Source organism: Ctenocephalides felis, unplaced genomic scaffold, assembly GCF_003426905.1.
Source record: "Ctenocephalides felis isolate EL2017-DRISC unplaced genomic scaffold, ASM342690v1 CF-g0.4_SCAFFOLD_03572, whole genome shotgun sequence".
NCBI lineage: Eukaryota > Metazoa > Arthropoda > Insecta > Siphonaptera > Pulicidae > Ctenocephalides > Ctenocephalides felis.
This window is the reverse complement of record NW_020539726.1, coordinates 34,357,603-34,384,767: the sequence shown is the minus strand read 5'-3', so window position 1 is coordinate 34,384,767 and position 27,165 is coordinate 34,357,603. Positions and strand designations below refer to the sequence as shown.

General features: G+C 24.8%; 2 protein-coding genes across 2 annotated transcripts in view; one reads left to right on the top strand and one right to left on the bottom strand.

Moving 5' to 3' along the window:
• The window catches only part of LOC113387856, a 122,575-nt gene that overhangs the window by 61,860 nt on the left and 33,550 nt on the right, over positions 1–27,165 (bottom strand). The window lies entirely within an intron of this gene.
• On the top strand, positions 19,724–26,519 carry LOC113388407 (mitochondrial glycine transporter-like). The gene is made up of 5 exons (XM_026625788.1): positions 19,724–20,061; positions 20,732–20,850; positions 22,454–22,538; positions 26,195–26,376; positions 26,438–26,519. Exons 1-5 carry the CDS (start codon positions 19,969–19,971, stop codon positions 26,517–26,519), a joined length of 561 nt encoding a protein of 186 aa, XP_026481573.1. The 5' UTR covers positions 19,724–19,968.

Genomic DNA, 27,165 nt, shown 5'->3' with positions numbered 1-27,165 from the left:
GCTTGATCTTACATCCTTCTGCATATATTTAACTCTTTTTCATAAATGCAAAAAAATAAATTTGAAACCCATTTACTTCTTATTTCTTGCATTGAGGGTAGTACAAAAAAGAAAAAATAACAAGAAGAATTTGTACTTTATTTATAACATAACATTGGAATATATTATAATGAAATGCGTTGAAAATAAATACAATGTTTGAAATTGTAAATTCAAAATAGACTTAAAGACAACTTATTTTTAAATATTTTCTCAGAACTTCTATATCAATTTTATCCATGTAGAACGACAATATTTACCAAGTTGATCGTTTTTGCTTTTGCAACATATGAATGGGTTTTGATGAAAATAATAATTATCAGATATTATTAAATATAAACATTATATAGATATGTGTCAAATGTATTTACAAAAATATTATAGACTAAATTATGAAACGTACTCAAAATGTTTTAAATCTAATTTAACAATTTCGATGAAGTGTTGCATTGAACAAAGTGGATTTTTTTATCGAATATTGGCGGAGCCCTGGCAACAAAATTTTAAATTTATTTCTCAATTATAAATTTTATAATTCACATACTACTTATTAATTGCAATAAGAGTTTCCAACAATCTGTTTTGCTATTGAAATTGTTCAACCATGATGACCCAGGCAGAATTATATGTTTATTTATAAGAAGATCAAATGTTAAACTTCTTATCAATGGTCCCCCGCTGATAAATTATTTTGTTCGTGGCATACATTTCTTTGAATTTAATATAAATATTCGATAACTTTTGATTTTTTTGCGAAATTCTTTAGCGGAAAAAATTTGATGGAATGTTTTATTTGTTTCAGCTCCGGAACAAGAGATTGCACCAGCTGTATCACCCAAGGTAAGTAATAGATAAATAGATAAATATTCATAAAAATATTAAGCAGTGGATTAGAATTGAACCTTATACTCAAATAAAAAAAATTAATGCTTCAATAAACAATTTTCAACATAAATATTTAAAATTGTCCAAACATGCGCCAATATTTGAAAATAAGAAAAAATAGTTCTTGAATTGTGAGCATTTGAACCAAGTCTCCATTTTAGTAATTAAATGTTAATAAATTATCGTGTGCGAACTGTGACACAAAATTTTTAATAATAATATGAATATTATTTCAAAAATAAAAAAAACAATGTCTAAATGATATATTTAAGATTAAAGTAATAAGACTATGTAAGAATTAAAATTATCATATTTTTTCTTACAAGTGTGCTAGCCAAACATTACTAATATTTTCTAACATATGAAACTGTCCTATTTATAAAAATATGTTATTTGTTTATTATAAAAGTTTGCTTTTTCAAAAAATTAATAATCAAAATTTAAAATACAACATAATTGTATTGTACTGTATTTGTTTTCATTCAAAGTCAGAATTAAATTCATGAATATTTTAAGCGTTTCTTTGTTCATATTAATATTCTTTCAATCGACATTTATTTTTTTTAAATACAACGCAGAATCAAATGTAATTTTTTAAAAAAATTAATCGAAATGTTGTAATAATTATAAAATTATAAACATAAATTTATTTTAATTCGTGCGTCAGAGCAAATGATTTTTCTCGAACATCATACGATCATAGTTTGATAACCGTTTAATGTTTTTTTTTTGAATTTCATTATCAGTAATTTGCAATTTAATTTGGCAATAAAATTACTCATGTTGATAACAAATTTTGAAAAAAAACAGTGATAGTTTATTTTGAAAAATTACGCATCAAGTCAGATTGATGCAAAATCAATTAAAAATATTTAGAAAAAATGTTGAAAGGAGGAAAAGTTTTGAAAACATAGTTAAAATTAAGATCAAATTATAAACTTATAAAACATGAAAAAATTATTATAAAACAGATGAAGGTAATATAATGTTAGATAAACAGTTAAAAATGAAACATTGTTTAAAATTAGTCAGAAAATTGAAAAAAGTCTAAAGTGAATTTATTGATGGAGAAATATATGGAAAAAATTTGTTCAGTTATCAGAGAAACACTAAAAAAATCAAAAATTAAAAAAAAAATGTTGTCATAATGATTAAAGATATAAATAAATGAAAATGAGAAAATTATCATTGAAATAGAAAAATAGAGTGAAAAAATTATTGAATTAAAAAAAATATAGATTGATAAAGTAGATTTTAACAGTAGGGTTTCAAAATGTCGACATTAAACTTATGTAGGTATAATATTAATATGCAATGGCTTTCTGTAAATGCATTATATAATTAAATAAAATTATTAATGTCTATATAGAAAAATAGGAAAAAATTAAAAAAAATACAGCGAGATATTGAACATACTGAATAAAATAAACAGTAAAAAGAAAACTAAATAGTATTTTTGTTGAAAATTAAGAGATAATTATAAAAATTAAAGAATTAATTAAAATTTTATATTTAAGTAAAATATGTATTGTTAGGTGGAAAATGTCTAGAGAAAAAGCAAATAATTTAGGAAATAAAGAAAATTAGGAGAAAATTGTTGTAGAATATGAGAATCTAAAAATAAAGTAAATATTAGAGAACTAAATCAAAAATCTAATGCAAAATAATTTATTACAATAAGATTGTTTTAAGAAATATCAAAAAATTGTGGAAAATTAAGAGCAATTTTTTACAGAATATAAAAAACTAAAGAAAAGATAAAGTTTAGAAAACTAACTAAACAATTAAATCGTTATTTACGTACGTAAATATTACGAATTTTAATTACTTGATTTTTTTTTAATTTTTCTATTAATATTTTCGGGTTGATGATTTACTCAGATTTTAATTTTTTTGTTAATTTTCCAAATCTATTCTCTCGTAATTTTCGATATTTTTTATTATTTTTTCTCTAAACATTTCCTTTGTACTTTATATAATTAGTTTGAGAAATTAACAAAACAATTTAAATCTGAGTAAATTATCAACACGAAAATATTAATAGAAAAATTTAAAAAAAATCAAGTAATTGAAATTACAGAAAACTAAGACTAGATTATTGTGTGAAATGAAATATTATTAAAAAGGTAAAACTAACAAATATCCTGTATAAATCTGAAAAAAATATGATAGTATAAAAATATTCATAGAAAAAAGGAAAAACATGCTAAAAATGTATAGAAAATTCAGAGAAAGTATAAAAAATGAAAAACTGAAAACAAGGTAAAAATCAAAATAAAGTATGAATAGGACACAAAAAAATATAAAAAAGATAGAGGACCAAAAGAATTGTACGTAGAATATAAAAATCTAAAGAGTAATTAGTAAGGGTTGAAAAATTAATTAGAAAATCTATCTAAAAAGAATAGGATTGGAACACATTGCTATTTCCAGAAGCAAGAAGTTTCTCTCGAACCGAAGAGAAATTTTGTGCACATAATATTATTTATTAACTATAATGCATTATTTATTTACACAGTTGTTGCAATAAAATTTGCATTCGAGTTAAAACTATTTACTATTTTGAATTGTTTAGAAATAAACATTCTGACGCACGTTCCAATTATTTTGCAAATATATTCTTAACGTCTTTGTTAAAATACAACATTTCTCAACTTTAATAATGACGTCTTGAATATCATATCAATTTGCAATCGTATTTTAAAAACGTAATTTAAAACGCGAAAAATGATGTTTTAATGTAAATGACGCAAAACTGAATTTCGAAATATCGACTAAAATCTTGATAAGTATTTTTGAACTATTGGAATTAATTGAGTAGCCGGAAAATGTTGTATCATATTTGCAATTAAAAAAACTATTTTAAATAAAAAAAATTAATTAAAAAAAAACACACACTTAAACAAAAGACCTGAACACTGATGGTGTAGAAAAATTAATATGGATTTGCTGCTGCTCGTTCACTCTCTATGTGTTTTATTTTTTTTAAGAAGTAAAACATATTCAGAATCATTGACAATCAGAATGTTGTCTTAAACCAAGATAAAAGTTTTTGTACTTTTGAAATTAATGGAAAATGACCCATCTAACAAATTATTTGATAAAGCAAAAGTCCACATCTGATCTCCAATTCTAACCTTGCTATCTTCATACTTCTAAATCTTAATCAAATTCTATTTAATTTTAAATTAACTCATTTTCAATTCTACTTTATATTTATATAATTTACTTATATGCAATTTTTTTTAAATTTAATTCAACTATTCAAATTTTATCTCATTACCAAGAATCGATCTAAGGATCACTGCCATTCTAACTGACCTACACAAGTTAATAAATAACCTAATTTTTTAATTTTTTTTTTCAGAGAAGTAAAACATCTCCTGCAGAATCCGTAACAAAAGCTCAAGTTTCTGGAGAAGCTGTAGCTGCTGCAGCAGCTGCTGAAGAACCTGCAGAAGCAGCACCTGCTGCTGAATAAATACGAAAAACCTGCTGAATGCTGAAATTCACCACAATGGTTTGAGACAAAAAAAGACAAGATAGATATTTTTTTTAATAATATTTTTTTTAATTTTTGCTGTAACTTTATCCACAATTTTTATAATAGCTTTTTATTGATTTCTTACTAAATAGTTTTTAAATGAATATAGAACATTTTATATGAAAATGATAAAGGATTTTTTTTTAGAGACTCACAGAGGGTTTTTTTTGTATAGCGAAGGAAATGCCTTCATGCATCCCAGACTAGGTCTTTTGTCTGGGTATGTCCGACTCCATACCGACTAAAACATTCGCTTTGTCCTTGGGCATTACTTTGTGGGAGAAGGATCTAGAATGTTATCATTCTTACCTAGACACACAGAGGGTAGTTATAAATATATGTGCCCATATATTTTAGTAGACATTTGATAAATATTTTTACAGGTATGTGACCAATTTTTTTTATAAATTTGAATGCATGCTGCATGAATCATGGACCAAATTTTTAGTTAAATTTTGTTTATTTCAAGGGTCTCCAAATATTTTATTTCTTCTGTATGATTTTTTTTTAACTTTCCGTAGGGTAGTTATAGTAATGGGGCGAAAATCGAAAATGAAAATTTTTGCATTTCTCGACGTTTTGAAGGTTTCTGAACATTTTATTGGCATACCTCAGGAAAAATGGATGTGTGTGTGTGTTTTGTATGTCCGCATTTTATTGTCCACGTTTTCGGGCGCACGGATCAACCGATTTGAATGGTTAAAAAAACATTACATTTCTATTGATAAGGAGATGTGCTGATTAGTATTTGGCAAAGGTAGGTCTAGCCGTTACGGAGATATGGAGCAAAGAGTGCAGAAAATACAATTCGAGTTTCTTGAGAGAACGTAGTATCGGATTTGAATGATCTAAAAAACATTCAATTTGTAATGATTGGGAGAAGAGGTGATTAGTTTTTGGCAAAGACAGGACCCGCCGCTTTGGAGATACAAGGCTAAATGTGCAAAAAATGGCAGTTTTTGAGAGAACTAAGCGTTCGATTTGAATGATCTAAAAAACTTTCTGCTGGTATTGACAAAACAATTGCTTTTGAGGATAAAAAAATATTACTTTTTTTTTATTTTCCATGAAATATTTTTGTAATTTTGGATTTAAAATTCAAAAAATTACCCAAACTAAGCACAGTCTAAGCGCCACTCTGGTACAAATGTTTACCCAATTGCGTTCAGACTGTTTATTTACTGGAGCGCTTTTCCAATTTTGTGAAAACTATTGAAAAATGTGAAAATGTCGCCAAGTTAAGCACAGTATAAGTGAAAATGTCGCACAGAATCATTTGCAAATGCGTTTAGACTGTGACTAAACTGGAGCACTTTTTCAATTTTGTGTAAATTAGGCAACTTTTTTTTTGAAATTGAATTCGAAATGGAAGGACGATTGTTAATGTTCTGGAGATAAATTGATTTATGATTTACATTTAATTTGTTCAGATAGAATAAGATAGCAAAAATAATGAAAGTTACAGTATTTGTAATAATATATTTGAAACCGTTTAAAATTTTTCGAATATTTCATTACAGTACGGGAAGTTCCAGCAATTTGCCTTAAGGCACGATGCCATAGACCACTAGTTAATTTTTTTGTTCAAAAATATTAAAAAATATAGTAAACCAGTTGTTCCTAAAAAATAAAAAAATATCTCATATAAAATTATTAATTTTATATGAGAAGAAAATACTACTACTACTCACTTTTTCTACTTAATCCGATTTCCACAAACTTCTATCTATTTATCGTCATGTCAATGAAATATGGATGACATAAATATATTTACGAATGCACTCTGTTTTTCAACGTAGTCTTGAGCAATGTCATTGACGTAATATTATCTTTAGATCATCAGTTAAAAAATTTGTAAATATAGTTCGAGTAATTACTTTGACAAACAGACAGATGTATGATTTATATATGGGACTTAGAATTCGAACGAACATCTGTAAAATATAGAGATAAATTTAGAGTAGAGTTTTTTTGGGATCCTTGATTTTTTTTAGGAATATCATAGTTTTTTATGTTACCTTTAACTTATGTAATTTTAGTAAATCATTTTATATTTACCTGAAATTTTGCAAAACTAGGTACTGCAAGTCAATGATACAGAATTTAAATTTACTATAAGAGTTTTTTCACTTATTTATTGTGTATTTAAGTTTTTTTGATGTTTAAAGTTCTTCTAAATCTTGTGGCACAAAAATTTGAATAAGGAAAATTTTACCTTAAATATTCACCTTTTCAAAGTAAATTTTGCCTTCCATAGACGCTTTTTAACATTTAAAAAAAATTTGAATGTAATTTGATTAAACTTACTCAAGGTTATATAAGTTTCCTTTTATTGTTGATATGTTTTTTTTTAATATAACTCAATTTCTAATTTTCTACAAAGTCCGTGTTTTTGAGAGATATTTCTATCAATTTGGCTATTTTTGAGATTTGGGATTATTGTTATAAGTTAAATAATTAAATGCAAAATTTGATTAAAAATTATAATTAATTTTGCACCTTCCATAGAGTAAGTTACACGTGTTATTTTTTTGTATAATTGCATTTAATAAGTTCCATACATAAACACAGACTTTACATATAATAGTATGTCTGGTAATATTTTAGATAAATATTTTTTTGTATTTTTTTTCGTACATGTCCTTACAAATTATGCGCACGTTCTTACATTTTTTTACTTGAAGAATTGAAGATGCATAATATCATAGTTAAATTACATATTAAATATAACAATAATTTTTAAAAAATCAACACTATTAAATTGAAATGTTATTAAATATACTAATCGATTTTGCGATAGTATTATAGTATTTCCATATAAATTTATTTATTTTTTCTAGTCCAGTAATAAGTGATGAATTGTAAATAAAAAAGCTAACTGAACAATAATTAGCTAATTGTAAATAGCCGTTTCAAAATTTCGAAAACAAGAAAATTTTCAAAAATCGTTATTGGAAATAAAATAATATCTGTGTCATAATTTCATAAAAAAAATGCTCAAATCGATTATTTTCTTTCACTTTTTCATAAAATTTTGCTCCAAACCATAAAATTACTGAAACTAAATGTATTTTCTGACAATTTTTTTTTTTTTTTTTTTTGGAAATACAATTTAGTGGGATTAATTAAATCCTTGCTTACAAAATAGTATATAGTTTATTTTAATTTTCAGTAAGTTATAGTAATCGTCTAAAAGGCGAAAATGAACTTTTTTGCATAATCTTTACGTTTCAGAGGTTTCTAAACATTTTGGTGTAACTTAGAAAAGATGAATGTATGTGTGTGTATATGTGGATACAAATTTTAGTCCTCGATTTTTTGAGTTGACGGAGTGAAAAAATTCTAAATTTCCAAATAAATGTTTTATTTTTTTCAAATTATCAAAATTTCGAAAAATTTACAAAAAAAAAATCCTTATTTCTTAAGGCACAATGCCATGCACTACTAGCTTCACATTTATATTAAAGAGAATAACTAATAATATTTTATAATTATGTGAATTCTGCTCAATATTTTTCTTCAAAATTTTATATATTCATAAATTCACTAAATATCAATATCAATAGTTTTAAACTTAATGTAAAAGCTTTTAATTTCTAATAAAAATGTAAAAATTTTAGTAGGGTAATAATAAAGCTAAACATCTATTTCTGAACAGAATAATTATTGAAATTCCAAACAAATTACCAAGCTTGAGGTCATTAAGTTGATATATTGATTTTCATTATATATAAATAATATTTTCTTTATATATTAATATTTACAATATTACTCAATATTTTTCTAATTTTAACAAAACGTTAACAATTTTTTAGAAAAACATGCACTAAAGCAAAATGCCTCATTGCACTTTGTCTATAATTTTTTGATAAATTGTGTTACGAAGCTTTCAGAAAATATTGCAATTTTTTGTTTATATCTATTATATAGGCTTATAGAACATTTGAGTTCTGATTGCTGTTCAAACAAATACAATAAAAAAACAATAAATCTATTATATAAAGTGAATTTAAAATTCATATCTAACATCTTTGATTTGTTTACTATTTATATAAAATTATTTATTTCTAATAAGTTTCTTATTGATATCGTCTGGATCTTTCTCAATCACAACATATAACGACTCCCTCGCACGGGTCGTTAGTTGCCAACAATTGAAAGATTATAAGAGGCATTTAATTTGTTAAAGTCACTCTATAGTAGGGTAGTCGAGTAATTAATTACATTTTAAATAAAAAATATATTATCGTGATTGTGAACACTTGATTTTAAAAGACACCGAAAAAGGTGTAGTTTTAACTACTTATTCTTAAATGGATAAGTCAAGAATTATCCTGATATTCAGCAGGTCTTCGATAAAATACATCATGATAGTCCATAAAATTAAAAATTAGGAAATTCTAGAGTTCCGTAAGTTTGCGTACTAGGGTTACTTGGAAGTCCTAAATCTGCTTTTGCCAAAAAATTGTTGCCACCTGGAGTTGCACAAGGATACATAGTAGGGCCACTTGTGTACCTTATATGATACTGATATACTGATGGTGACAAAACTATTGGAAAATTTGTACATTGAAACATTAAAAGAGTTGTACATCAAGTGCATAACAATATGTATCAAATAAGGGAGCGTCCATTAATCACGTGATCGAATTTTTAAGGATTTTTGTAACCCCCCCCCCCCTCTTCTCATTGATGATACGTGTATTTTTAGTTACGAAAAAAAAAATGTAAATTATTTGAATTTTCTTTGAAAATAATTAGCTTCTCGTAGGATAAGTTATTGTATCATTACGTTTCAAAAGTTTCTAAACATTTTGGCATACCCAGGCATACTTTAGAAAAAATGGATGCATGTGTGTTTTTTTTCTTTTTTTTTTTACTAGTTCTCCGAAACCGCTAAACCTGCTTTCTCAAAAATTCATCACTTCTTCAATTTGTCAATACAATGACTGGAAAAATGTCATTTGGCGGTCAAAAAGGTTTATTGGACATATGTAGATCAAATTTCGTACCAAAATTTTTAATTTGAGTACGGGAAGTTCTAGTAATTTGTCTTAAGGCACGATGCCATGCACCCCACTAGTTTCTATATTATTCGTAGTTTCTTTAAATCTTTGAAGTTATTGAAAAGGAAAATATTGTTTAGACAAGACAGATACTACAGCTGAGATTATATCGTCAGCGAAAAAGTAAAAAAAAATACAAGCAGCCAATGAATGTATGTTAATTTTAATTACATGACGTTCTTCAAACACAATTATTACATGATGAGTAAAGTTGCAAAAACAATATTTGTTTAGGCGTTGTTTAACATAATCCACTATTAAAGAATTTATTAAACAGCAATTACTTCATTTCTCTAATAAAGATTCAAGTCGTAAATGCTAATTACAATGACAAACTGTTCATATCATATTTGAAGCATGACTTTAATTGCATCATTGTTTTTAAATATTATACATATTTTTAATGCTGTTATAAATATATAATTTATAATTTATCATTATAAATGTGTATAATGATCGACACTAATAAATGTGTGCATCACGAGTGTTACCATATTACTGATGAACATTATTCAAAATTGTTATATGATGTATTTATTTTTACTCAAGTGCCATATGGTACTGTAGCAAATAAGTTTTACTACAATCGCGTGTGAACCTTACGCGCACTCTTTTTTTTTATTGGTGCAACAATGCCATTTTCACTTGGAAACAAATTCTTGTCTATATTTCCAAACAAAAGCCATTCTCACTGAGACAAGTATAGAACCTGGAACTCTTGCTTTATAACCTAAAGTTCTAATCATTAACTCAAGGGTAAGCTATTTTTTTTTTTTTTTTTATTGGCCTCTGCTAAACATTTAGCCACATACATAATATACAATATATGAATAACATATATATTATATTAATCACTTATATCTTGATTTTACTGTCATTAATAAACTTAATTATGTAAGGACAACAATTCAAGTTTAGCAATAATGATGTCAAATTGAAGGATTTGATCAGTGTTTTTATAGAGTGCAGTTTCTCTAACATTTTGGAAGGGTGAGCTATTGAAAAGTAATTTTTGAATTAGGTATTATTATTCAATTTTTTTCTCTCAGACATCTCACTAATTCTTACAAGAGTCTCTCCGTCACTCCCATTAACAATCACGCGGGTCCCTTTCCCGATTACGCACGGGTCAGTCAAGAGTTCGTATAATTAGCGATAATTCCGTTTATTATTCCACATGGGAACCGAAATAAGAAATATATATATATGACTTTTAATATTACTATATGTGTATGTAGTGACGAGAGCGCTAATATTTTTGATAACAGGGGTCAGAGGTGGCCTCGGTGAGGTCAGAGAGTTGGCGCGATAACCTGATAAGCCCGATCGCTGGGGGTCTCTATGTAAATGTATAAATACATTTACTTATGTTACTGATAACGGAGACAGTGCCAGTGGCACTGTGTTTGATAGAAATACTAAGCTGTTGCTTGAGAATTTGAAGACAGAGTCGAATTAGGAAATGATTAATAATTGGTCCAAAATGCAGCACTGCCATAACTTTGTAAAGAAAACTAGTGGTGTATGGCATTGTGCTTCAAGGCAAATTGCTAGAACTTTCCGGGAATAAAAATAATCAATAATCAACCTAAATTGATCAATGATTTATATCAATTGTTTTAAATCATTTCAAATAAACTATTATAAGTACAGAATTTATGAGTTTTTAAATTAAGCGACTCGATTTGATTGGTGCTCCATTATAATTAGAAGACAGGTGCAAAATTCTTGAGACAAATTTGAAAATTTAAATACAATTAAAATGATTTAAGTTGGGAATCATGATGTATGTTTTTGGTTAAGATCTACAAGGATGTATTTTTGCAATTAATTGTGAAGTTTGTTTTTGCGATGTTAATGAAACTTTATATAGAAACAGTTTATAGACTTTTTTTATTTATTTATTTATGGTTTCTAATCTTTCGATCTTTTTGCCAGCAGAGTTTATAGACTTCGCAAACACCTTAAAATATTATTACTTACGAAAAGTGGTTTATTATTAAATTTTATGATTTACGATTCTACTCAAACCCAGTTTAAATTTAAGTGATGCTAATTAATATTTCTCCTTTTTTTCTATTCTCTACCAAATAATTAATATCATTGTTTTATTACACATAGGGTAAGTTATAGTGATTGCCCATATATCAAAAATGTAAATTTTTGATATTCTTTACGTTTTAGATCTTTCTGAATATTTTCACTGAAAAAATTTCACGTATTCAAAATATGCCTGTTTTCACAAACTTTCAGTATGTTCAAAAATTTTTAAATAAAAAAAAAATCATGATTCTCAAAAAAAAAACATTTTTTAAATTTTTTGATCTACAAATTCTTTAATTAAATGTATTCAAAATGTTAAACTAAATCAAAATTTTCGAAGAAAATCTAATTTATCTCTTCTGAGCTTTCAAACATTTTCCAATTTTTCAAAAAATCATCAATTTCAGAAAAAAGTATTTTTTTTAATTTTTCAATTTACAAATTCTTCAAATGTATCTCAAAATGTAAAAAATATAAAACATCTCTTTTCTCTTCTGAGCATTCAAAAATTTTCAAATTTTTCGAAAAGTCTCTTTTGAAAGAAAAGAAAAGAGAAATCTTAGAAAATCTTAGTAAAATCTAATTTTTCTCTTTTGAGCTTTCAGAAATTAATTTTCAAAGAGTCATAATTTAAAAAAAAGCATTTTTTTCAATTTTTCAATATACATAATTCTTCAAATGTATTAAAAATGTTAAAAAAAATCAAAGTTCTCAAAGTAAATCTAATCTTTCAAAAATTGTCAAATTTTTCAAAATATCTAAGTTTTTCTCTTTTTTTGAAAATTTAAAATTACGGTTTTATATTTTTAACATACATATTTAATAGTGAAAAAATATGAAATTCATTTTTTTAATATTTAAAATTATCTTAGTCATTTCGGATTAAAAGTAAATATTAATAATTTCATTTTTTAACTTCCCGTAGGGTAAGTTATAGTAATCGCAAAAAAATCGAAAATGAAAATTTTTATATATCTTTACGTTTCAGAGGTTTCTGAACATTTTGGCATACCTTAGAAAAAATGGATGTATGTGTGTGTGTGTGTGTGTGTATGTATGTGTGTGTATGTATGTGCGGATACAAATTTTCGTCGACGATTTCGGGAAGACGGATCAACCGATTTGAATAATTTAAAAAAAAATCGATTCGTATTGATAAGGAGACGTGCTGATTAGTTTTTGGCAAAGGCAGGTCTAGCCGTTCCGAAGATACGGGGCAAAAAGTGCCGAAAACGGTAACTCAGTTTTTAAGAGAACGGAGCGTCCCGATTTTAATAATTCAAAAAACATTTTACTTGTATTGACAAGGTGAAGAATTGATCAAATTTTCATGAAGGCAGGTCTAGCGGTTTCGGAGATCTAACGAAAAAAGTGAAAAAAATGCCATTTTGCGGTCAAAATGATCATTAGACATATGCACATCAAATTATCAGATATTTTATAGAGATTTTAACAATAAGTATGAATTTTGTTTACATTCCTATGGGTTCCGTACCAATGTTTATCCGTTAGACAGCGACGCGGCGCTTACGCGCTTTATATTTTGTTTCTATGCAGTTGCGACAGTACGATTGCTTTGAAAAAAAGTTCAGATCTTCCAAAATATGTCAAAATAAAGAAAACATTTTTTTTTTCAAAAAAAAAAAATTTTTTTTTTTTTTATTTTTTTCAGAATTTTTTCTTTTAAAAAAAATTTTTTTTTGGGAAAAAGTAATTCTTTGTCCAATTTATAGTTTCTCAAAAATCTTATTTTTTCAAAGTAATTTTTTTTTTCAAAAATGTTAATCGTTTTTAAAAAAATAATAATTTTTGGTACGGGAAGTTCCAGCAATTTGCCTTAAGGCACGATGCCCTAATTGCCTTAAGACAGAATTCCACTTACAGCTAGTTTACTCAAATGTAATCTAAACAAAGCAGCACTAAAGTTCATTTCAAATTGTTGATTTCAAATGAAATTGTTATGTCCATGTGGGGTATTTGATTAACAATATCATTTATATATTTATTTTAATTGTTTATTTATCAGTCTACACCGTAATCATAATCATTATTACAGACTCTTATTATTGGAAAATTTAGTTAAATTAGTTTTTTTTTATTTATTTATATATTATTTTCATATCTCAGTCAGACAGTGGTGTATGGTATGAGAGATTATGAAAACAAATTTCATATTTTATATTTACATATCATTTGTCAATTTCATTATACGATAATATAATATTTACTATAATTAAAATATTTTTTAATATCTATTCAATCTTCAATTTCTTTATAAAATTTCTTTATTTTCCTTTTAAAAACTTTTTTTTCTTTAAAATTCTTTACTTTAGTAAATTTTTTTTTGTAGTATATAAAATATATTCATTTGTAGCCAAATATTCTTCTGTGCGTATGTATGAATCCAAACTTATCCTAAACGGTTGTTTGAATTTTGATAAATCGTAGAAATAAATGAAAAAATTGCTGAAGACAACATACATCGTTTGACATTTGGAAACATATTGACACATGAGATCGAGAAGTTTCAATTCACTTATGAGCCTAGACAATATTAGATTATGATATATTCCTGATTATGAACAAAAAAATGTAATTATATATTATTGCCGAAAAGTAGCTGAGATGCATAAACAATAAAAAATTGATTACGTTTTCTAAATTCACAAATTTTCACTCAATTATTGATAAATTATATATGAAATTCCTCTCTACAGATGTACGAATGCATACTCCTCCTAAACGGTTATTCGAATGTTGACAAATCTTTTTGGAGTTTGTTAAGGAAAGGTTTTAAAATGTTTTGAATTATATAATACAGTAATATTGTAAAGAAATTTCAATTTGAGAAAAATGTAATGTCTACATTATTATCGCCGAAAAACAGCTGAGATGCACAAAAAATAAAAAATTGATTACAAGGTCTTTTAATCCACAATTTTTTACTAAATTATATTGATATATTTTATATATGAAATTTCTCTCTACGGATGTATGGATGCATACTCCTCCTAAACGGTTATTCGAATTTTGATAAATCTTTTTGGAGTTTGTTAAGTGAAATTTTTAAAATATAATAAATTAAAAAACTAAAGTACAATTGTAGAAATAAATGAAAAAAGGCAGAAAACAACGTACATCGTTTGAAATTCCAAACATTTTGACAAATGAGAACTATCATCTGACAGAAATTTCAATTCACTTATGAGCTTAGACAATATTAGAATATAATATATACATGATAATGATCAAGAAAAATGTAATGTCTACATTATTATTGCCGAAAAGCAGCTGAGATGCACAAAAAATAAAACATTGATTAAAACGACTTCTAAATCCATAATTTTTTACTAAATTATTGATATCTTATATATGAAATTCCTCTCTGCGGATGTACGAATGCATACTTCTCCTAAACGGTTATTCGGATTTTCATAAATCTTTTTGGAGTTTGTTTAGGAAAACTTTTAAAAGATGTTTTGAATTATAAAATACAGTAATATTGTAGAAATAAATGGACAAAATTACAAAAAACAACATACATCGTTTGACATTTGGAAACATTTTGACATATGAGAACGAGAAATTTCAATTCACTTATAAGCCTAGATAAGATTAGAATATAATATATTCATGATTATGAATAAAAAAAATGTAATGCCTACCATATTATTGCCGAAAAGCAGCTGAGATGCATAAAAAATAAAGAAACTGATTACAAGGTCTTCTAAATCCACAATTTTTTACTAAATTATTGATATTTTATATATAAAATTCTTCTCTACTGATGTAAGAATGCAAACTTCTCCTGAACGGTTATTCGAATTTTGATAAATCTTTTTGGAGTTTGTCAAGGAAATTTTTTAAAAAGTTTTGGATTATAAAATACAGTAATATTGCCGAAATATATGGGAAAAATACAAATAATAACACGTTAAAAATATTTTTACATATAAGAACTGTCACCTGCGAGAAATTTTAATTCACTTATGAGCCTAGACATATTAGAATATAATATACAAGAAAAATGTAAGATATGCCAGAAATTAATATAATATAAGATACAGTCAACAATATATGTTGGCAGATGAAATTACATAATTTATTTTGACAAATGTAGAAATGTACCTAAAATTTTTACTTTAAAGGCTGTGATATATGTTGAATTCAAATAAGCAGGTCAAAAATATTTTGTGTATTAAAATCTCAAAATATGAGCGATTAAACATATTTAATATGAAGTTAATAAAATATATTTTCCAGTTCAAAAAGTTCCTAGTCACTTCAAAATAAAGTAGATACTTTACAAAAGTAAATATTTAACTATTCAAGGTTTAAATATTATTTATATTTAAACTGTAAATATTTAATTTATTTAAGTGGTAACAAATAACGAATGAACAATACAAAATATATGCATCTACTATGATTATTATAAAATTACTATCTTACTTTTAATATTAATTATGAATATCTATTACTTTTAATATTAGTTATGAATAAGTTTGACAAGAGCCTGAAATAATATCGGCTGATTGATTACGGCTTGCTTATGAATAAATAAATAAATAAATATATATTTATATTATATCCATAAATTTTTTGTGTTACAATTATTTTTCTAATTTCGATACTGTTCGTGTTAATCGAATCTGATCTTCATAGTTCAACAATATTGTGTAACTCTTTAAAATCTTGCTAAATAGATTTTAATTTCTCGAAATGCGTTTAGTATTATTTGTTCTGCCTCGCGAAACGGTGTGTCTAATAAACTAATAAACTATTGTGAAGAAAAAATTTGGAAAAATAGTTAAAAAATATAAATTAAATTAGTTAAATATACTAAATTAAAAATTATTTAAATAATATAAATAATAATAATAATTAATAATAATATAAAAGTTTTAGTTACTTTCATTAAATTGGATTTAACATTCAAACCAGGTTTGTATATAAAATCATGGAGTATTAAAATTTATTTTTGGAGTGTTATTTTTTTTTGTAAATCGAATGCAACCCTATTAATTTTACTTTTGCAATAACAAGTTATTTAATAATGCATTGGTAAATTATTATGTTACCAGTTTATCATGATACATGCAATTATTACATTGCAAATTAGTTCCAACCGTGGTCAGCTTGATATCAAGCAGTATGATATCAAATTTTCTCAAATAAAAAATGCTTTTTCGGGGGTATTGCTGTAACATAGAGATATAATTATTAGATATTCATACATATTTATTTGATTCCTAATATATTCACACATAAGAGAGTGGTTGACCGTTGGGTTGCCTTCTCGTGCAAAAGTTCTAGATAGTTCTGATTGCTTTAAAAAAAATCCAAAGTGATAATAAATTATTTTTCTATTTTTCTACTTGAGTTTTGGTTGTTAATAGATTTGTTTACAAGTTATTGTTCGCATGAATGACTTTGTTTATTGTTATTCTTGCTATTCCTCTGAGTGAGCACAAATACTATAATTGTTTAGTTTACACCAGGATGGACTTTTGCTAGTTTTGAATTTGATGGAATTTTTGTTGATGACAAAAACGGAAATCAATGGAGGAAAATTATAAAACAAAATTGTGTGAAGAACTAAACTAGTACTTATCTGCATTCTACACATTTTGATTTCTAATTTTTTTTAAGTTATTTTATTTTGAAATTGTCTAAATTTGAAATCTAGTTAATGTTATGGAATATTACGATAAAAAATATAAGTCAGGCGTTCTGATAAAAATAATTATCTAAAATAGTTTCAATTAAAAAAAAATCTGCACTTAATTAATTAAATTCTATAATAACTTAATATTAAAATAAATTAAAATAAACTTATACTTAACTAATATAACACTATAATTACATTTATACTATTATTAGACAAAAATATAATAAATATATAAACTAACTGAATTAGTCCTCTTGGTTTTTAAATTTAGCTTTGAATTAAAAATACTTTCTAATTTTTTAATTTTTGCTCGATAAATTATCATTGATAATGAATACCCTGATAATAAAAATAATGAAGATTCTTGAAATAATTAATTTAGGATATATAACTATTTTAAAAATTTAATTCACTTCTTTCTACACATTTTCTGTTTTAAAATTGATTTTTGTTGAAAAAGTAAAAAAATATGCTAGATATACTTCCTTAAAACAAATTTATTTTGTATGAAGAACTAAACTTGCATTTATTTACTTCAAATATTTAATGTTTAAATTATAATTCATATTATTTTCAAATTCGTATGAATTAAAGATTAATCAATATTTATAGATTAATAACTAAACGTGCAATTAACTTAATTATTTTACTGTTGTAATTTCTAGATCTTGTTTTATTTTCGTTTGGTTTCTGAATTTTGCTCTATATTTCAAAAAGTCTAAATAAAAATTTTGATAATTTTATTTTCTATTTGAACAATGATGAATGACTAATATATAGTTTTAAACATAATTTGAAATGCATTACTATTTTAAAAATTTAGTTAACTTTTATCTAAATTCTTGCTGATTTTGAACTAGAAAAACAAAAATGTTTCGTGTGAAGAAATAAACTAAGTTTTTTGTACTGCGTTTATATTTTATATTTTATTGTGGTTTTATAACTATTTTAAACATTTGCCTAATTAACATATGACTGAACACTAGCTACTTTTAAAATATATTCTGTTTAAGATAAACGAAATTAAATTCTAGAAAATTTATTAAACAAAATTTATATAATTTTGTTTTGTATTTTGTGTTGCCGTTGAGAACTTATTATATTTTAGTTTCTTAATTTAGCTTTTTTTAAGTAGATTAAAAATCCTAATAAATTATTAATAGAAACAACTGTATGAAATAGAATTTGTTAAGGCCAAATAAATAAAGAAAATGTCACAGATTTGTTAGAAAAAAATGTAAATTTATTTAAAAATTCATATATATTAAAGTAATATGATTTATTTTATAATCTTGCTCTGGCTGTTCTGCGGGATAGTTCTCTAGCGCGAGTTTGGTTGATCTTCAAGGCGACTTTTGTAATTGTAAAAGTGAATACTTTGTTTAAGTAAATTTGACATTTGAATTTGGGGCGCACTTTGCATTAAACAAATTGAAGTTAACCCTTAATTGGTTTTAGGCTTTTTAACAACAATTTTTAATAGCATTTTTTATTAAATTAAAATTAATTTAATTATCAAATTCTTAATCTGCTTCTATAAATAACTGAGCCTTTCTAGACAACCTTGTACATATAATATAATAATATTATTATAAATATCAACAACTCTGATGCTATAGAGAAGGTTCAGCGAAAATTTCTGAAATATCTTTATTATAAAACATATAAAATTAACCCTGAACGTGGCTTTGACCACAACACTTTACTAAAAGAATTTGGTATTCCTTCCCTTGCCTCACGTCGATTTATCTGTACAATTATGTTCTTATTTAAACTTTGCAATAATTCTATAGACTGTCCTCTTATTCTTAATCAACTATCCTTTAATGTTCCAAGGCTATCTTCGCGTTCACAATTATTTTTCAATTATCCTACCCCTAAATCTAATTCTCTCTTAAATTCGCCTATTCTACTTATGTCCTCTAACTCTAACTTAATTAATAATGAAATAGACATTCACAACACTTCACCTAATCAAATAATCTTCATCTGCACAAGTCAATCTTTTTATTTTCTTTCAAATATCTCATTATTTTCTTATTCTGTTTATAAATATTATTGTTACATTCTGCATTATATGCAATTTTATCTTAGCATTTTATGTTACTAACTATATATTTTAATTGTTATTCATTATGTATATGTATTTTTGAGTCCTCTTGGAGAAATCTGTGGGCTATATATTTAAATAAATAAATAAATAAATAAATAAATAATTTATATTATAATTTTATAAGTTTTTTCATGTAAATTTGACATTTGAATATGGCGCGCGCCTCGAATCAAACAAGTTGAAGTTAACCCTTAATTGTTTTTAATCTTTTTAATAACATTTTTTTACTAACGTTTTGTATTAAATTTAATTACAAATTAATTTATCAAATTCCTAATCTGCTTCTGTAAATAACTAAGCCTTTCTAGACAACCTTGTAAATATAAACGACTAATTTTTTTTGCATGTGTTTGTTCGCCAATTCGAATTTGCGCAATAAAACATTTTATCACAACTGTCAGGTGGTTCGATTATGTCAGATGTAATAATTGTGTTAATAGTTAAATAATATACATATAAATAGTGACACAGTAGTAAAAGACTTGTTTATAATCATTTATACTAGTTTTGTGTGCAAATTATAGCGTGCAAAAAATTTTTTTTCAACATAACCTCAAAAAGTCATTTTTCGGTTTTGCGATTTTTTTCTTGTAATGGATGAAAGATTATGTCTGCTGCCGAGATAGAAGGACATTTGAGAAGATTCAATATTGACAGTGCCATCAGTGACCCCACAGTTAAGATAAGAGGCCTGGATGATGTAAGATTAAATTTATGTATTTGTGTTAGTGCCCCCTCAGAACGCTTGCATATGTATTTTATTTATAACATGTCCTCTTGCCCCCCAGCTCCATATAAAAGCATGTACTGTTAGTGTATTTAGTCAGTTGTTTGACTGCTTCTGTGTTGGCTGGATTAATACTAAAACAAACATACCACATACATTGCACTTTGAATTGCACTTTCACTTACCTAACCTAACTTACATACTGCTTTTTTTATCCAAAGTGTTTACCCAAGAGTCTTTCACCCATGCATTCGATTTACAAAAGTTCCTCGACTCCAAAAATAATGTTCCAGTTCTTTCGTGTAAACCCAATTTATTATTCAGATTACTCAGATACGACTCAACAGCATTAGACAGGTGTTTGAGAAAATACTTGTCTAGCCGAAAGATTAGTGAGTTTTTGATTTATCTGCATACTAAATTTTATGACAAGAAAAGCAATCTTTATATTGTTTGAAAAAAAGTGATTGAAACAAGTTTTGTGTTACAAATACAGAGAATGGATATTGTCGCAAATGTAAGTACAATGCTTTTTTTGCTTTATCATTGTTCATTGTAACAGCATGGTAGTAAAGCATCATCATTTCATATATTGAAAATTGGAGAAATGAATGTTTTTTTATCGTTTGTTTAATTTTTGCAGTATCCAGTTCTGAAGTCTTTTCTGGCAGGTTCTTTCTCAGGAACGTTCAGTGCGATATTGTTTCAACCGTTGGATTTAGTTAAAACGAGGTTGCAGAACACTCCACAAAGTTCTACTTGGTAAATACAAATTTTATTACCTTTTTAATGCTTTAAAATCATACTTCTTATGAAGTGAATAACAATTTATAAAAATTCCATCAATACAAATTTAATTAATATTAAAATAAATAAGGGGTCATAGAACCGGTGTGAATTTTTATTAAAGTTTTTGGGTATAAAAAGTTTATTTATTTAATTGATAGTTTTTGAACTAAGTCAGCTTCAGTAAAAATTGAATTAAAATGCAATTTTGTTTACATTAATTTAAATTTTTAGTTCTTTCAATAATTTTGAGATTATTTCATTTATTTATTAAAATTAATAAGCGGTCAGGGAACCGGTGTAAATTTTTACTACAATTTTTGAGGATAAAAAGTATATTTATTCAATAGTTAGACCTTGAATTAAGTCAGCTACATTAAAATTTAAATTAAAATGCAGTTTTGTTCACATTAAACTTTTAGTTTTATAATAACCTTAAAATTGAATTCAAATTGAAAATAATTTTAAGATTATTTCACTTTTTTTGCTGATTATTCAAAAAAATATTATGAGGTAATAAAAAGCTTCCTGACTGCTGATATAAATTAATATCACTATAATTACTATAAAATAAAAGAAATATTGTTTAATTTAAACTATTTCTGAAATATTTAATTAAATAACAGTCCAGAAATGTAAATTTTATTAAATGTTATGAAAATTTTTAATTAAATATTTTTTATTTTTTTTTTATTATAATTCAATTAACAAGTATAACTAAAATTAAAAATACTTGAATAGTTTGTTCTATTTTTTAATTATACTATTTTACAATCAAATAACGATTCAGAAAGGTAATTTTTAATTACATATATGTACAAATTAAATTGAAAGTGCTTTATTTTTTTGCTTTTTTGAATTATACTATTTATGAATTGAATAACAGTTTAGAAAGTTTAAATTTAGTTAAATATTATATAAAATTCTAATTGTACAAGTATAAATTAAAAATATTTCATTAATTTGTGCTATTTAATACTTAAACTATATTTGAATAAAATAGCAATCCAAAAATATAATTTTAGTTTGATGTTATATAAATTTTAATTAGATATAGAACAAGTATTGAAATTATTTTCCAAATCTATTCTATTTTTTAATTAAAATTAACAACAGAGATTTTTAAATTTTTAAAGTTTGATTTTACAAACTTTTAATTGAACAAGTTTAAATTAAATTGAAAATATTTTATTAAATTGTTATATTTTGTTTAATTATACAATTAAAATTCAATATCAACTAAGAGTGACAAATTTAGTTAAATAAATTTTTTGTTGAGAAATATAAATTAAATAAAAAATATTTCATTAATTTATTTTATCAAATTTTATGTATTCATTTTATTTATACTATTTTTAATTACACTGTTTTACAATTTAATAGCAATACAGAAAGATAACGTTTGTGAAACATAATAAATTATATAAATTTAACTGAAATTTTTTTTGTGAAGTTCTTTAAATTGTATTACATATATAAAATATTATAGTTATAAATTATTAGTATAACTATTTATTATTTCCAATATAGTGATCAATATTTTTATTATAATAATGTAATTATTTTTATTCATTTTCAGTCCTCGATCATGTGGAATGGTAACAGTTTTAACGACAATTCTAAAGAAAGAACAATTATTAGCACTTTGGACAGGAATCACACCTGTAAGTATAATTATAATTATTATTATTATCATATATGTATATATTTATATATATATATATATATATATATATATGTAAGGTAAATAAGTAATTTACTATTTTATTTATATATTTTGACGTTCGATATGTGTCATCGTTCAGCTAATCGAAATTTAAAAAATTGTTCGAAACAATGTATACCATTACAAGAATATTAAAACATTAATTTAAGTATTAAGCAAAAAAATTAACATTCCAAACCAAGAAAAACCAAAACACAAAACTTGATACAATATTACTTTTAAAAAAGAAATTATTTGAGTTCACTAAAAATGCAGTAACATAATAATTGTTTTAAAATAATAGTTTTATTTGTATTTATTGTTCAAAACAAATGTTTATATTCTTGATTTGATGAATGCAGACACATATTATGTGTAGAAATGTATATTAAAAAATTGCAATTTAATTTATTATTTTTAATTTGACAAATGGGCTCCTTATTATATTAATTATATATAATATAATTAATATAATATAAATTCCTGTTTCTCAAAAAAATCAAGGATTTTCATACAAGTTTTATTTTCTGTTCCTAATTTGACTCATCTATGAAATGATCATTCATTTTATTCAAAAATAAAAATAGCACAAACGAATATATTTTATAACTTAACTTTTAAAAATAAATAAAATTTGATTTCATTAAAAATAAAAAATGATCAATCAAATAAAAATGATATAAACGAATATACTTCTAAAAATAAATTAAAGTTAAATCTTTTGCCTTTTTATTAAAAACTTTTGTTAAACTAATTAAACCTTAATTTCTAAATTAAAAACTGCATTTTGTGAAAATGTATATGTATATTTTTTTTTATTGCAATTTAGTTTAGCTTTTTTGATCTGTTAATTATTTATTTATTTATAAATTTATTTCTCTTAGAAAGTATACAATTTATATAATATTTTTTCTATTTATTTTTTTTTCACTTCAATTTTTTTTTTGATAAAATTGCTTTAGTTTTGACCGACAAAAGTAAATTATGTTTTAATAAAAGAACATTGTAAATACTCTGTATAATTATTTTGTGAATATTTTTTTAAGAATATAAATTTAAATCTCTTAAAACTAATATAGGATATTGGAAAAAATAATGTTTTATAAAATAATGCATTCTAAAAATTATTTTCACAAAGCAGATTAAATTTAAAAATCAAGCTCTATTTAATTTTAGTGAAAATTTAGAATACAGTTTTTTTTTTAATTACACATAAAAAAATACTAAAATAATAATCCAAAAATTAAAAAAAAAACTTAGGGTTTATATTGAATAATCTAGATCGAAGTGATGAATTTTTAGAATATTATAATATTATCTGTCGCGAAGCAGATGGCAATTTAGAAATTCGAATTTTTGCAAAACCAGATGTACTGTTCTTGTTCCACATTTCACTCTTAGCACATTGTTAGAAGACAAGAACATTTGTGTTTGTGCAAATCATTTATATTAACATGTGGCATGGGTGTGAATTAAATTTGCAAACAACTTTGATAATAATGTGTGCAGATCATTTGTAAAATAATTGTTATAATAATATATTTCCTTATTGTAAAATAATATATGATTTAATTTTTTATTAACTTCCCGAAGGAGAAGTTTATGTTTTCATAAAAAATCCGAATCGATAATTTTATATTTTCTCGACGTTTCAAGCCATACTGAATCGAATGAGACTAAATTTGGAAAAAGCATGTGTTTGTGTGGGTGTGTGTATGCGAACAGATTTATTGCCGCAAATCGACGTTTTCTCAAAAACGGCTGGACCGATTTCAAAAATTTAAAAGCCATTCGATGTATCTCGATGAGGACTAGCGTTCCTGAGCTTTGTGTAACGATCGACCGAGCCGTTTCTTTGTAAATCGCAGAAGAAAATTTTTTCGTCCACGTTTTAGCCCGCAATTCTTAATAGATTTTGAAAATTCAAAATCCGTTCGAAAGATATTTGTTGGGAATCGTGCTGATTAGTTTTTGGTAAAGATCGGCCGGGTCGTTTTCTTGTAATAGGGCTGAAACATTTTTTCAATTATTAATGAAACTAAAATTAATTAAAAAAGAATTGAAACTTGCAGAATCTCTCATTTCTTACTTTATTTTATTTGCTCGAAATTCCACTTCAATCCTTGACAAATAATTGTAACTGATAGTTTTACTAAAACAACACATTTTTCTTAAATATAACCCTGACACAATTTTTTAACTAAATTTTTTGAAATTCCTTATTGTGAAATATCCTACGATAGTTTAATAGATATTTTTAGCAATTTTGAATAAGTAGCTTGAATGTAAATATTTAAATACATTAGTTATATTTAAACAGATTTTAAAATTTTTATCATTTTATATCTTTATATAAACGTATATGATAATATTTTCCTGAACACGCCTTGGGATGATTTTTTTTAAATTGAATGATGAATTTTCATGTCTGTTATGTACACTCATATAATTTTATAATACAAAAATCACTGAACAATAATGAAAATTAAAACATAAATTAACTAAAAATAAAAATTATAATTGATAATATTTTGTTCAGAAAATAAAATATATATGTAATTATATAATATATACTATATATGTAAAATCTAAAAATTGGACTAGTTTTAAAACGAGAAAAATTAAAATATATGTTTTTAATTTGGATATTAAAAATATTATAAATATATTTTACTACTCAGTTTCTAATATTTGTTGAATTTCCAAGAGTTTTCCCTTCTACAGTATATAATTTAGTTTATAAGTTTTTGTAATCAAATTTGTCATACTACACACACACACATACAATCATTTTTTTATCGAAGCTAAAATGTTCAGAAACCTTGGAAACGTAAAGATATATAAAAATTTTCATTTTGCTCAACGGTAAGTTAAAAATTACAATGAATTAAATAATAATTTCTAATATTTTCTATTTACATAGTAATTTAAATAATAACATGATAATTTCTATAATGTCAATTTTAATGATAATGGAAAAAAAATGATAATGAGTGTTAAAAGTGATGTGAAAAATATAAAAAAAAGCAAAATCAACTATAAATAAATATATAAAATTACATTTTACACATCTGTATAATCATTAATTTGTAGTATTATCGTTGTGTAATTTATTTTATTGTCATTTTTTTAATGTAGCACTGAAGATGAGTCCAGCGAGAACTCAAAACGTACACAGTTTTCAAATAAAGAAAAAATAATTGTTTTCTTTCAATTTTTTTTATTATTGACTTACTTGAAAATTTTTTTACCGTATATATTTTTTCACTAACTGAAAATTTTTATACTTGTATTTTTTTAAAACATATTTATTAACGACGTTTCGGAACTAGACACATTCCGTCATCAAGGTTTCTTGTTAAAAATATTTTTTTTAATTACAAAAACTTATAATTGTAAACTAAATTATATACTGTAGAAGGGAAAACTCTTACTTGTATAGACGAAATGAATAATTGTTGAAATTTTTGGTAAGGCAAGTCTAGCGGTTTCGGAGATACAGAGAAAAAAGTAAAAAATAGATGATATTTAGTGGTCAAAAATGATCATCATTTATTATCAGATATTTGATGAAGTTTTTAGAAATGAGTACTAATTTTTAATTTTTGTTTTCAGTCCATAACACGATGTGTTCCTGGTGTCGGCCTGTACTTTTCAGCCTTACATTGGCTGAAATCACAGACACTTGTGAATGAAAATGTAAACGAGCCAACCCCATTGCAAGCGGTTGCTCTTGGGGTTGCTGCAAGAACCATGAGTGGGGCTGCCCTTATACCAATCACCGTAATTAAAACCAGGTTGGTAGAAATAATATTATTTATCGAGAATCACGAATTGATTTTTACTAAAATGTTTAAGAGAATTCATTATTGGTGTAAATGTAATTAGTGGTGCATGGCATGTGATATCTCGATTCCAAATCAACTATAAAGCGCTATAATGAATTGCTTAATAAAATGTTCAAAATTAAAAAAAAAATCAGAATAATAAAAAAATCAAAATAAAACAAATCAAATTTTTCAAAAAAGACATTTTTTCAAAAATTACAACATTTCTCAAAAATCAAATTTTTTCAAAGTTTTTTTTGATAATTTAGTTTTCGGTACGGGAAGTTCCAGCAATTTGCCTTAAGGCACTATGCCATACGCCCCACTATTTCTAGCTATTATTGTTGTTGTTTATTTAAATTATTTTTTAACTTCCCGAAGAAGTTTATGTTTTCATCAAAAAATCCTATTCGCTAATTTTATGTTTTCTCGACGTTTCAAGCCATTCTGAATCGAATGAGACCAAATTTGGAAAAAGTATGTTTGGTGTGTGTGTGTGTATGTGAATAGATTTTTTGCCGTAAATCTACGTTTTCTCGAAAACGGCTGGGCTGATTTAAAAAATTAAAAAGCTATTCGATGTATTTCGGTGAGGACTATCGTTTGTCAGTTTTGTGGCACGATCGGCCGAGACGTTTCTTTATAAACGGCAGAAGAGTGAAATTTTTTTCGTCTACGTTTTAGCCCGCAATTCTGAACCGATTTTGAAAATTCAAAAATCGTTCGAAAGATATTGGTTGGGAATCGTGCTGATTAGTT

Bases quoted from the DNA above. Each gene is read 5' to 3' on its own strand.
- LOC113388407 (XM_026625788.1), top strand. From the start codon at position 19,969: ATGTCTGCTGCCGAGATAGAAGGACATTTGAGAAGATTCAATATTGAC. The intron at 20,062-20,731 runs GTAAGATTAAAT...TAATTTTTGCAG, and splicing joins AGATAAGAGGCCTGGATGAT to TATCCAGTTCTGAAGTCTTT. The intron at 20,851-22,453 runs GTAAATACAAAT...ATTCATTTTCAG, and splicing joins ACTCCACAAAGTTCTACTTG to TCCTCGATCATGTGGAATGG.